We start from the raw sequence: 14,291 nt of genomic DNA on the forward strand, positions 1-14,291 counted from the left end.
GGATCAGACAGTAGAACTGTACAAGTCTAGCAAGAAGTTAAGATTAAATCGAGACGCACTAAAATGTTTTATAGGGAATTAGACTTGTGTTTTAGGAAGAGCATTCTGGTAGTAATGAAGTAGCCCACTGGATACTCTTACAACACTCTGGCCAAGACATGATGAAGGTCTGATCCAAGCAGTAGAACAGGGAGAAGAGGAAGGGGATAGAATAAATATATGCGATGTTAAGGATGTAAAATAAAAAGGACACATCATATGGGCACAAGAAAGGGGAAATGTTATCTCTAAAGACTATTGCTGACTTGGTTACACACAATACCATTAGTCAAAATAGGGAATATAGGAAAAGTATTAAAAAAATATTGCTAACTGAATTCCCTTATGTCAGATGAAGAGGTGCTAACTATAATTTATAAAAGCATAAATGAAATGTTTTAAAAAGAGAAATTGAAGTTTTAACCTACATATTAAGAATGCTTTAAAAAAAACAAAGAATTTAAGCAATATATGAAAAAGCAAGCACTCGAACAGTGTTAAAGGGATTTTTAAAAATCCACTGAAGTTCATAATAGTTCCAACCCACTTACGTAATAACTCATGTCCTGACATCTTCCCAAAGCAATTACGTACCCATCTACACCAACCAAATCTATTCTTTCTTCCCCCCAAATATGCCATGTACTTCAAAATCTCTGCTTTGGCATACACTGGTCTCTCTGCTAGGAATTCTAATCCACCGCCCCTTCCAACAAACTTCCCACTTTTCTCCTATGATGTGCCCCACCCCTAACACTCCTGAGAAAGGTATTCATCAAGGCTTACCTTGTGATTCTTTCTCCAACTCTTCTTAGCAAAATAAATTTTCTCCTCAGTCATGCTTCTACATGACATGGCATGTCTCTAAGACGGAGTCTTGTGTGTTTGCTGTTCCCACCTCCCCTCTCCCCTCACCTGCCCCACCAAGAGCTTCTCAAAAGCAAGAACTTACTTTTACTCATCTTGGTATCCCCAGAGCCTGGTATATTACAAAATGCTCAATAAGTGTTTGCTTAATTGAAATGAAAAGTGGGTGAATGTTCCAAAATAACACAACACACAATAGGTAGAGACAATTTTGACTCTATGTTGGAATGTAGCCACTGCTGAACAGGGTCAGTTTCATAGTTCATGTACTTGTGTCTCTTGCCAATAGAGGTCTTAAGAAATGTGCTCTAGGAAAACAAGACTCACCATTAACAATGCTTCCCAAGCCTTGACCATGTTTAGACAGCTATACTAGATGTTGGGCATCTAGGGCAAAGTCTCATTATCCTTAAAGGATGAGATTTAATCCAAGTCCTAGGTAGCCAACTGTGGTTTAGCCATTCATAAAATTAACCAAACTTTTAAAAATTTCACTCAAGGTAATGGATCCTAATTTGTCTATGGTATAAATCAGAACATTCTTTTATCTGTCCTAAACTTTCAGTCTTCAAATTAAATTTTCCAACAAGACATCATTGAAGTCATTAGACTTGGGCTCTAGTTTTGACTCGGCCCCTAATTTGTCATGTAAATTTAGGTAAGTCACTTACACTGGATGTTTCAGTTCCTCTCCTGTCAATTATGGGGGTTGATCTCTAATTCTTGCTTAGATCCATGTGTTCATTTTGGGACATGGTACACAAGTACAAATTTATTCTGTTGGATGTTCATACTTTACAGATTTACATTAGGGATGAAAAAATTTATCTCCTTGTTAGCACATAAGAGCTGTCTCTCATTACTTATGGGAGATCTTATGACGACATCCTTGTCATTAGTTATCCTTGTTTGAACCTCTCTAATTTCATTATATAGGATATACCTATGAGGTAATTCAACAGGCCTTTTTGAAAATACACGCAAACTTATATTTCAAACCAATGTTCTTTAAAGTAGTAACTTTAAGAGGTGGTAAATTACTGGTAAATTATTCCAATTATACTGACATGGATTATTAAGTAACACTTCTAAAATTCTTAAGTTAGATGTTTCCGACCTAAAACAGCATCATCCAGTTTGAGGGCCCAACTTATTTATCAAACCCAACTCACACAATTTTTGACACCTATAGAATGGAGAAAACTTGGTTATAGCTCAAGTTTAAAAAAAACAAAAAAGAAGCTGCACACTGTTTACAACAGCAAAAGGAAACAGGCCAAATTCTCATCCATAGAGAACTGGTTAAATAAAGTATGGTACATCCAAGCAATCAATGCAGCTATAAAAAGAAGTAAGTAATCTCTCTGCATAGTCCTATGGAATAATCTCCAAGATAAAGTAAAAAGCCAAGTGTAGAACAATATACATAATATGCTAAATACGCTACATCTTGGTTTAAAAAAGGGGAGTGGGATAAAAATGTGTATTTGGTTACCTACGGGGAGGAATGGGAACTGGGCAAATAGGGAACAAAAATGGAAATTTTATTTTAACATTTCACGTTTTTGAACCATGTGCATGTATTACCTATTTTAAAAAGCTAGATGCTTCAGGTGCTGAAGAACTCTAAAAAATTTTGAGCAATGACAAAAATCACTGTTTGGCGCGCCCCCCCACCCCCCAGCCAAGATCAAAGTAAGATTTCTGTTCATCATTTGTACCCTGTAAACCATCCCCTCTCCCCCCAGCAATAAAATGCAGGTTCACTGTGAAAGGTTTGCAAGAAATAAACACATTTTAATTTTCCTGACACTTTTCATATTTTCCAGACATTTTTTCTATATTTTTCCCACCCAGCAAAATGAATTTTAGCCCCACCCAATAAAATCATAATATGGATTACATATTTATAGTGGACATGTGTTCACTATGTGCACAGCAATGGTGATTGACTCTTCCTCTCCTAGGTGAGGGTTTTCAATTATAGTGCTCCTTCCACAGGGCAGGGGAAGCAAACTATCCTCCCTCTCTACAGGGACTGAGCGGTTTGAAGAAGGCGATGCAGGCCTAAGGTGGTGAATCAATAAAAGTTCTTCCTGGGTTTCACTGTTAGAGCTAGCAAGGAAGACTCTTTTTTGCCTTTGGGGTTATAATACTAGGAAGATAACACATTATATCACAAGATCTTGTGATATAATGTGAAGGCAATTAAGCCAATACAGTGAGGAAAGCAGTCCAGGAAGAGACAGAAACAGAAAAAGACCCAGCATCATTATCTGAGCCATGAATCCAGCCATATTCACACTTCCTGGTGATGTGAGCCAATACACACTCTTTTTAGTTTAAGCTAGTGTGACATGTATTCCTGTCCTCCCTTACACCCAAGAGTACTGACTAATTTATCAATTTTTTCATATCATTGGATATTCTTTAGAAGCATGGTTTGAAATGCTGACATACTTTCCATCACATGGATATATCATAATTTATCTATTATTACCTTATTAATATTAATAGTATTCCCGTACTACTGATAATTTGGGGGGTGTTTCCAATTATTTACAATTAAACATGTTTTTTTTTTTTTTTTTTTTTTTGGGCCACTCTGAGCAGCTTGTGGGATCTTAATTCCGCGACCAGGGATTAAACCTGAGCCCACGGCAAAGAAAGCTCCAAGTTCTAACCACTGGACTGCCAGGGAATTCCCTGTCATGTTTTTTTTAAGCCTCAACTGTATAATCAAACTTCATCTTTGTGAAGACTACATGCAGAATTCCAAATGTGTGTACAGCATAAAAAACAATGGCCCAGACCACAAAAAGTATATTGTTTGAAAATCTGTTTTTAAAGATCCCCAACATTTTGTTTGTCAAGCCTGTGACTGAGACAACAGTCTCAGAATAAAACAACCTATAACCTCCAAGTTCCTTATATGTACAATGAGTGACAAGTGAATGTCTTAGTATTAAACACACAAATCCCTGAAGCTATTTTTTGCCCCTGTCCTATATTAATCTACTTCTTTTTCAAAGTGTATATTCTATTCATGTCCATTCAAAAATCTTTTTAAAAAATGGAACTGTTATATTTTAATTTGCTAAACCATGTTCTAAGGTTCTTTATAACATACATGACATTTGTCTGATCTTGTTAAAGTTGTGACAAATAAGAGATTCTGTAAGATATCCTATAGCTAAGGCTCTTCTCTCTCCCCCCAAAATGTAGAAAAAAAGAAATAAACTTCTAGGGCATTAAAACAGCTATTTATTAAGACAAGAATAACAATAATAGTAAACATTCATTCATGAATCACAACTATAAACCTGACTAGGTGACTATAAAGAGGCTCACATTTCAGTAATACATCTAACCAAGTAGAATTAGTCTACCTTTTCAACATTTTTTTCTAATAATAACATTTAAGTTCAAATATACAATACCTATAAGAGGAACTACTAAAGAATAATTTTTGGTATTACATCAGTCTGTCTTAAATCCTTTCTAAATGATTATTAGAAGTACCAATCAACTTCATGCTAGAATGGCTGAACTGTGGAATTACAATACAGTTAACTTATCTATCAAGGGCCTTATTAACTTAATGAACGGCACTATAGTTATTACTTATTATTATTAATTGTTACTATTAACACTATCGTATATAAATCTGTAAAATTACCATTGGATTAAAAGACATTTACCAGTACCGTCTTCTACTTCTCCATTCACTCCTATGCTTAGAAAATGCCTGCTTCTGCCTCAAATAAAAGTCAAAAAGCTCTTAGAAATAAGAGGTCAAGCCTATTGAATTAATTTCATGTTTCTTCTTTTTTTTAACCAACTTAATTCTCATTTAGCTCTTGGGCACAAATCATTATTTACTTTTTTCGATAAAACAGTATAGTTTTGGAAACAAATTTTTACTTTTTCCAGTGGTATCCTAACTACCTATTTCTACTAGATTGGGCAAGAACAAGAAGTGATTTAGGGTATTAAAATTTATCAACAGACAACTTATAAAATATATACTGAATATATCTGTAGTTAGGATACTCATGGTTCTTGTTAACATTTTGACTAAAATGAGGTGATGGCAAACTTTCCAAAAAACAATACATTTTTTAATAAAAAAGAAGTTTCCCTAAAACAGCAAGTCAATTCTGACTCTTTAAATTCTTAAAAACAAAAAAACAGAAAAGACCCAGGCAAATAACTATTAAAAAACAAAAACAACAACTTTTCTTTTGGCAACATGTAAGCATGAAATGGCAACCAGCCCTCTTAATCTTTTTTTTTAAACATAGTGGCTTAAGGAAATTAACTAAGGAAGTAAAAACTAAATTAATATGATATCTATGTAAGAGAGATATGGGGGGAGGACTATTTAACAGAATGCTGGAGTGGGGAATTATTATTTAATTGTGTGTGGTAGTGTAAAATCTTACATTTTTTGGTTAAGAAATTTAAAAAAAAGGTTAAAACTACATGTTCAATTTTATATTGTACATGTACTGTAGGCCCTCAAACGCTGGAGAAACACAGCCAAGTTAAATCATGTTTGTTTAATTAAAATCCTTGCAAAAATGAACTGAGTACTTCATGGGACTGTAAGATTCTCATTGTCATTTTTACGTTAGAGACTCACTCATAGTGCTAATAAGTCATGTATTCAAAAAACTATTGCTTAGAAAAGAGATAGGTACAAACATGTAAAAACACTAGTTAGAACAGTTAAAAGAAACACTTCCGTAGTTAAAAAATACCTGTAATATAAGTAAGCATATAATAAATAAAAATGCACAAAATATTACAAGTAGCATATTCTTAATGGACTTAGGGCACTGACTAAAACTGGCTTGATCTGAAGAAACTAAAATGTAAGGCAGAAATCTTAACTATTAGCAAAACTCTGCATTTAACTTTAAGAATTATCAACACCTCTACTATAAATTTCAGGTAATAACAAGCATTTCCCTCTCCCTTTTGCAAATATGCCTTCTTTTAAAAGGGAAAGATTAATTGGAAACGACTATACAAAGATTTACACTAATTCAAAACGATATATTAATATCTTGAGAACTCTCTGGCACTTAAAATATGAGACAGACTTCCCTAAGCAACTATTTCATAACTTTACGATAATGCAGCATCACCATAATATACAAGAACCATGCACAAAAACACCCCCAAATAAAAAGCAAAGCCAAGTTGACGCTAATTCTTGGTCCAGATAATCTTTCTTAGTTCCCACACAGGTAATGTTTTTGAATATCAACTTGAAATGTTAGTGAATTTTTAAAAACCTGTAAATCTGTTCATAAATTAAACCTTGAATCTTTAAAAATCACCATTCAGCTACAGAAATTCGTTTAGTTCTACACTGTTGATATTTTTAACTTTGAATATTGGGAAATTTCTAAGTCAAGATAAAAGCCAATGTGTCAATCCCCTTATACCACCCCACCCGCCAAACCCCAAACAAACAAAAAGCAAAACCTCCTTACCAGCTTTTCTCTTTAAACAAGTAGTTAAACTACTTTTTTAAAGCTAGCCTTGCTCTCAGTTCTCTACTGCACCTTTACCTTAAACCAAAACGGACCCTGGACAAGACTAATTAAGCTCTGTTTCCAGGAGACTCACAAGTGGCTTTTCGCTGTCAGGCCTGGGAGCAGTAAGGCCTCCTAGTTTTCGGACCCCTCTCCCAGCATTTCGCACCCGCTCAATTCAAGTGTGAATAAGAGGGGCCGAGAATGCTGGGCCCGAAAGGGCATCGCCGGGGCCTAGACCACTGCACGGTCCCCAAGGCGGCTCGCGCGGTAGGGAAGAGGGAGGAGGCACAGAGAACCGGGCGCTGGAGGCCAGGGGAAACGGAGGAGGCGCTTGGACTTGGAGCGCAATGCTCGGGACCCCCTTCGCTGCCTCCTTTACCCTCCCTTCCCCCATGCTGGAGAGGCAGGGCCCGGGCCCGGTGCGGGAAGGGGGAGGAGGTAAACTCGTCCTGTCACTGCACCGGGAGAGGCTGGAAGGAGCACATGTTCAACGGGGAAAGGCCGCGGCCGCCCCGGCCCCTAAAGCCAGAAGCCACCTCCAGTCCCAGAGTTCTGTTCCCTGCGCCTCACCAGGTCGTAGTCCTCCTCATCATCGCACATGAAATCATCCTCCATGTCAGACATCTTGGCTGGGACGGGGGGGGGGGCGGGGGAGGAGAAATTGGAGACAACCTCCTCCCACAATCCTCCGCGGCTCAGAGGCGTCACTCCCAGCTTCTCCTCGCCTTCCCGTCGCTCTTAGAGGAGCTGACTGTTTCCTCCCGGAACAAATGAGCTCGGTTTCCAGAGGACTCGCTCCGACGCCGAAAGCGATTGCACCGTCCCCTCTTCCTGTGAGACGGTTGGTGCCTTAGCAACTAAACCTAGCAACTAGGGAATCCTCGAGTGTTGCGGATCTCGGCTGAGGGGCCTTGGAAACCTTGAGCTCACAACGAGCCGTTTCCAGCCTCCTGGGCAAGGGAACAGTATCCTCCCTTGCCTGGAATTCTGGAACCATTTCATTCTGGTGAAAGTAAGAGGCAGCTTGGGACCAGCAGCCTTTCGCGGAGAAAAGTCTGACATGCCCATCCTATGTGACAGGTAGTTATTTTTGCCATGATTATCGATGCACATTTAGCCCACACATTTTGGTGGGTCATGTGATGTTTGGAAACCTTTCGGCAGCACGATTTACATGTAATGTTTGTTATATTTGTAGTCGGCAAAACGACTCTGGATATCCCAAATTAGTAAAGTATCAATCAATGGAGGCGTCTGAAGTCTTATTCAGTTGTTCAACGAATTATAAACTAACCTTTACTGCCCGTAGGACCGAATTAAGGTAACAGCTAACGACTGTTTTTTTTAAAAAATGCGTTATTGTTGCACAACATCGTTAGTAGAATTCGAAATAAAAAAATGAAATGAAGGGGAAAAAACTGCTTTTCAAACAACATTTTCCATATAAACTTCCAGTTTTGTCCACTTGAATTCACAAATTTTATATAGCTATAGCACAGATATAATTTCAGATTCTTTCTGCACCTAGTTATGTAACAGTATAGGACAATGTATGCAATATATTGTTGACAATGATTATTTTAATGGCGGCATAATAAGCCCTTGGTTGAATGTACCAATGCACCGTAATTTACTTAAGCATGCTATTATTGTTACACATTTTGAATATTGCAACAGTACCACCATTTTAAACAATTCTGGAGCGAGTATCATTGTCACTTTACTTTTCCTTAGGAAAAAGTCCAGGAAGAGGAATTGCAGACTGGATTTTTTTTTTTTTCCATTTTGGCAGTTACTCAGTAACTGCTTTTTTTTGTTTGCTTGTTCCTGCGGCATGCGGAATCTTAGTTCCCCGACTAGGGATCAACCCATGCTCCCTGAATTGGGAATGCCAGGAAAGTAAGTACCTGGATTTTTTAGTATTCATTTGTTTTTGTTTTTGTGTTTTTTAAAATAATTTTAAAAATTTTTATTGGAGTATAGTTGATTTACAATGTTATGTTTCAGGTGTACAGGAAAGTGAATCAGTTATACATATATCCACTCTTGTTTTTTTTTAGATTCTTTTCTCATATAGGCCATTACAGAGTATTGAGTAGAGTTCCCTGTGCTATACAACAGGTTATTATTAGTTATCTATTTTATATATAGTAGTGTGTATACATCAGTCCCAATCTCCCAATTTATCTCTCCCCCTTATCCCCCGGTAACCATAAGTTTCTTTTCTACATCTGTGACTCTACTTCTGTTTTGTAAATAAGTTCATTTGTACCGTTTTTTCTAGATTCCACATATAAGCGATATCATATGATATTTGTCTTTCTGTATCTGCTTTCTTCACTCAGTGTGACAGCCTCTAGGTCCATCCATGTTGCTGCAAATGGCATTATTTTGTTCTTTTTTTATGGTTGGGTGATATTCCATTGTAATATGTACCACATCTTCTTTATCCATTCCTCTGTTGATGAACATTTAGGTTGCTTTAGTATATGTGCTGCTGAAGCGGGCACCCTTTTGCCCATTTTTAAATTGGTTATCTTACTACCATTGAGTTGTAAGTGTTCTTTATACTTTTTGTTGTATTTAAGTAATATTTGCCATACCCAAGGGCACTAAGATTTTTCTCTTTTGTTTTCTTCTAGAAGTTTTATGTAGTTTTAATTCTTACATTCAGATTTATGATATAGTTCAAGTTTAATTTTTGTATATACTGTGAGGTAAATGTAGAGGTTTATATTTTTCTGCATATGGATAACAAATTGTTCCAGCATTATTTGTCAAAAAAAATGATCCTTTCTCTATTGAATTGTCTTGGCAGTTTTGTGAAAGATAATAGACCATTTAATTCCCAACAGAATTTGACCCTTTAAAAGTATATTTTTGGGCTTCCCTGGTGGCGCAGTGGTTGAGGGTCCACCTGCCGATGCAGGGGACACAGGTTCGTGCCCCGGTCCAGGAAGATCCCACATGCCGCCCTGCTGGGCCCATGGGCCATGGCCGCTGAGCCTGCGCGTCTGGAGCCTGTGCTCCTCAACGGGAGAGGCCACAACAGTGAGAGGCCTGCGTACCGCAAAAAAAAAAAAAAAGTATATTTTTGATAATTTTATGTTATCCTGTATTATGATTATTTTGTATTTATTCTTTATTAAGCTGAAAGCTCCTTGAGGACACAATTATTTTACTTACCTCTGAAAGTCAGCATGCTCAGTGAAAGCATGATATATTTAAGCATGTTCTAGCATTCATGACTCCCCAGTGCTGGATTGAGACATGTGGTTACCCCAAACAGGTTCATGATTTGGAAGCTTTCAGAGCAATTACCTTAAAACATTTTTTTTTTTTTTACTACATTTATTTAGGCTGAACATCGTATGTTAGAAGGGCAGAAAAGGAGGACTCCTTTTGTGTTAGTCAAGATCTGGACAGGAAACTCATAGCATACTGGAGCGGGGGTGAGGACATTAACTGAAAAGAGTTTCTGAAGGAACTATTTACAGAGATGGGGTAGGGTTGAGGGAACCCACAAGGATGGTGAAACACACAGGGACTAGCAACAGGCTGGAAATCCCATTTCTTGAAGGCTTGAAGGGGCAAAGGGAAGAAATGGTTTTACCAGAGCCTAGCAAGAGTGGGAGCCCTAGAGGATGCACCCTCCGACAGCAGCTGTGGTTATAGGGAAACATAGCTACTGTCACAACTATGGCAAAGTTGTGGTAGGGTGTGTGAACTCGTGTGTGTGATAAATATCTCAACTTCTCTGTTTTACCATCCTCTAATATCTTGCCAGTGACCAACCCCAACCAGAAGCCAGAGGGTAAAGGAGCCCAGGTACAGTCCTTAGAGATCAGCTTCCGGGAGGGTAGAGAAGGGTGAAAAATGGATCCAGAAGTCAAATGGGGGGACTTCTCTGGTGGTCCAGTGGCTAAGACTCCATGCTCCCAGTGCAGGGGACCCAGGCTTGATCCCTGGTCAGGGAACTAGCTCCCACATGCTGCAACTAAGAGTTCACATGCCACAACTAAAGATCTTGCATGCCGCAACTAAGACCCGGCACAGCCAAATAAATAAATATTTAAAAAAAAAAGAAGTCAAATGAGGAGTAAACTGTATAACATTGTGTCATGCAATCAGCTGTAGCATAAATTACATACTTCACTCAGGGAAGGAACTTTCTCTCCTTCAAAGGCAAATTGCCAACTATCTGCCGTTGTTGGAGCATATCCCTTGATTTTACCAGCCAACCTAAGTGGCTTATCAAAATGTTATTTCTGCCTACATTTAATACCCACTCTTTCCTGAGAGGAGCTCTGATAAATACAGTTTGCATGATCTCATTACATATCCACCTTATAGATTAATGCCCTTGCCTTGTTAGTTGTCCTTTTAATCTGCTTCAGTCTCTTCAGATTAAATAAAATGATGTATGTAGCTACATGGTGTTTACAAAGTACTCAGTAAATGTATCATTTTTAACTAAATCAACTACTCTACTCATAGTATTCCTTCAGAATGCTCTACACTACAATTACATCTTCCATCTCTAAACTTGCGTAGTGGGAATTACAGCAATTAAAGGATAAAGCAAATAAAGGATAAGTAGGCAGGCTAGGAGTTTCCATTTTTTACATTGACTTTGGCCTTGGGAAAATGTCTCTTGTAAAATGCACTTACACAATTTTAGCAATGTTATTTGCCATTTTTGTATCTCTAATGCCTACTCATTTTTATTCCCACCCAAAATGGTGATCATACCTCCCTAGTTTTGTGAAATGAACACATTTGTTTTTTTGTGGGGGGGCTGCACCATATGAGGGATCTTACTTCCCTGACCAGGGTTGGAACCTGTACCCTCTGCAGTGGAAGCATGGAGTGTTTTTTAAAAATAATTAATTAATTAATTAATTTTTGTCTGCGTTGGGTTTTCGTTGCTGCGCATGGCTTTCTCTAGTTGTGGCGAGCGGGGGCTACCCTACGTTGCGGTGCGCGGACTTCTCGTGGTGGCTTCTCTTGTTGCGGAGCACGGGCTCTAGGCGCGTGGGCTTCAGTAGTTGTGGCTCGCAGGCTCAGTAGTTGTGGTTCGTGGCTCTAGGGCACAGGCTCAGTAGTTGTGGCACGCCAGCTTAGTTGTTCTGCGGCATGTGAGATCTTCCCGGACCAGGGCTCAAACCCGTGTCCCCTAAGTTGGCAGGTGGATTCTTTTTTTTTTTTTAACATCTTTATTGGAGTATAATTGCTTTACAATGGTGTGTTAGTTTCTGCTTTATAACAAAGTGAATCAGCTATACATATACATATATCCCCCTATCTCCTCTCCCTTGCGTCTCCCTCCCACCCTCCCTATCCCAGCCCTCTAGGTGGTCACAAAGCACCAAGCTGATCTCCCTGTGCTATGCGGCAGGTGGATTCTTAACCACTGTGCCACCAGGGAAGTCCAGGAAGTGAGGAGTCTTAACCACTGGACCGCCAGGTTAAGTCCCTGAGCGCCCTTTTCAGCAAGACGTGTGGTGCGGAGGCAAAGTAGGGAGCTGACACAATTATACTGTAACTATCTCAGATTCCAGAGATTAAATCTGTTTATCGTTTTTGACTTCTTTTAAATCAGAGCTTTCCCCTATTTCCTTCAGCTTTTTCCTACTTCTCAGAATCTGTACCTATCTTTTCTCTACCCCAGTCTTTCATCCCTACTCTCATTCCTACCCTCAACTAGGGACTTAGTTTGAGACTTCAGCATTCTGGATTCCGTATGAGTTATTAATACTATTACTGCTGCATTATGACTTAGATTTAGTTTTATGGGTTGATCGGAGAATCAAAATTTAAAAAAAAAGCTGTTTCTCATTATAATGCAACATGCTTGGGACTTCCCTGGCGGTCCAGTGGTTAAGACTCCAAGCTTCCACTGCAGGGGGTACAGGTTCGATCCCTGGTTGGGGAACTAAGATCCCACATACCACATGGCACGGCCAAAAAATAAAAAAAATTAAAAAAAAAAAGAATGCAACAGGCTTAGATGTTATAGGTTGTTTTGACTAGCTCGGTTTTTTCCTAGAAAAATAAATCCTTGAATTATGCCAGTCACCTGAGATCCCTTCCAAACATATTTTTAAAAAAGAAAAAAATCACTTAAGATAATAATCATGATTTATTGAGTTGGGCAACACTGAATGGTTATGACAAGATAAGATGTAGAAAATATTGTCAGGTTTGAACAGCCTTGGTACTATATTTAGTTTCTGGGTCAAGACAGTGAAAAGCAAAAACAACATATAGTTTTTCTTGACCACACTCTGCGTTTTTGTTTGTTTTTTGTTTTTTAGTTCCCCAACCAGGGATTGAAAGTGGGCCATGGCAGTGAAAGCACCAGGTCCTAACCACTGGACCACCAGGAAATTCCCATACGTATAGTTTTAAGTTGGGGCAATTTATGTGCAGTTTACTTTAAGCTTGAAATGCAAACTTCTAATTTCAAAATCAAGTTAATCTAAATTTTTGCTCATCAGATTTCATTTTCTTGTTGGAATGTGTATTATATGCAGAGTTTGTATCAATTTTTATAGTAAATTCTTTTATTAAATTTTGATTTGTCATAATAACAGGACCTTTTTGTTTATGTTTATTGTTGTATCCTGAGTACCTGGATTAGTGCTTAGAACATAGTAGCACCTGATAAACATTTGCTAAGTGAATGAATGCTGATAGAACAATGGATGAAACATGGAATGTAAAGTCTAATGGTGGAGACATAATAGATATAAACATCAATAAATAATTAATGTAATTTCAGATAGCCATAACGACAACAAACCAGATTTAGGGAATAGAGAATGACTGGAGGGGAGGTTGGGATGGTTTTTAAAATCTTCATAACAACTCCATGAAGTAGGTATTTTATCTCCCCTTTAAGGAGGAAAAATTTCAGACCTGCCCAGGGTCACAAAGTTAGTAAGTGGTTGAACCACGTTAATCCAAGTTCATTAATGTATTCCTTCATTAAACATTCCTTGAATGCCTGTTAGACACTGAACCAGAGTCTATAAAACCAGAAAAAAACAGTTCCTACCTTCAAGGAGCTTATAGTCCTATAGATCTGTGCTGTCTAATACAGCATCCCCTTCTTTCTAGTTAGAATTGAGATGTGCTGTAAGTGTAAAATATGCACTGGATTTCAGAGAATTCCTAAGAAAAAGTAAAATAGCAATAACTTTTTATACTGATTATATTTTGAAATAATATTTGGACATATTGGGTAGAATATATTATTAAAATTCATTTAGCTTTACTCTTTTAAAAATGGTTATAGAAATTTAAAATGACATATTTGTATTGTAGATTCTGATTGAGTAGGCCTGGTCGCCAGATTCTGCATTTCTAATAAGCTCCAGGTGATGCTGATGCTGAGGATCACACTTTGAGTAGCAAGGCTCTAGACCAGATAGATAAGGAAACACACAAGTAATAACAGTCCTGGTATGATAATTGCTATGACTGGGCAATAAAGGTGCCTAGAGGCATTGTTGTTGTTTTTCACTCTGCAAAACTGCAGCCTATATTCTGTTAAACTCTGCAGCCTATATTAAAACTGCAGCCTATATTCTGTTAAAACTGCAGCCTATATTCTGTTAAACCATTTTTGCACACTTTCTGTTCCTTTTATATTGCTTTATAAAAGATAAGCATGCTATGTTTAACTACATAAATATATATTTCTCTGAATCATGAGTGTATCTTTTGCCTTTATTTAAATGATTATATGCTAGAGAGATGTATCTATTGTATATACAGGTGAATAAGGAACATACGGCATCATTATAAATGACATTAAATAAGTATAATATA

The 14,291-nt window shown here is 37.8% G+C and overlaps 2 protein-coding genes across 7 annotated transcripts in view; one reads left to right on the forward strand and one right to left on the reverse strand.

Moving 5' to 3' along the window:
- The window catches only part of COPS2 (COP9 signalosome subunit 2), a 28,473-nt gene extending 21,305 nt beyond the window's left edge, over positions 1-7,168 (reverse strand). For both annotated transcript variants that reach the window (XM_067746534.1, XM_067746525.1), the window contains exon 1: positions 7,026-7,168. In XM_067746534.1, coding sequence (XP_067602635.1) covers positions 7,026-7,079 — 54 coding nt within the window. In that variant the 5' untranslated portion in view covers positions 7,080-7,168. The remainder of the gene's footprint in view (positions 1-7,025) is intronic.
- Positions 7,163-14,291, forward strand: part of GALK2 (galactokinase 2) — a 139,251-nt gene continuing 132,122 nt past the window's right edge. Inside the window, exons 1-3 of one of the 5 annotated variants that reach the window (XM_067746499.1) lie at positions 7,177-7,535; positions 7,654-7,776; positions 8,190-8,354. In XM_067746499.1, coding sequence (XP_067602600.1) covers positions 7,516-7,535; positions 7,654-7,776; positions 8,190-8,354 — 308 coding nt within the window. In that variant the 5' untranslated portion in view covers positions 7,177-7,515. Of the gene's footprint in view, positions 7,536-7,653; positions 7,777-8,189; positions 8,355-14,291 lie in introns of all 5 variants that reach the window. The other 4 variants (XM_067746484.1, XM_067746460.1, XM_067746466.1 and 1 more) reach the window with 4 other exon arrangements.

Source organism: Pseudorca crassidens, chromosome 1 (assembly GCF_039906515.1).
Source record: "Pseudorca crassidens isolate mPseCra1 chromosome 1, mPseCra1.hap1, whole genome shotgun sequence".
Taxonomy (NCBI): Eukaryota; Metazoa; Chordata; class Mammalia; order Artiodactyla; family Delphinidae; genus Pseudorca; species Pseudorca crassidens.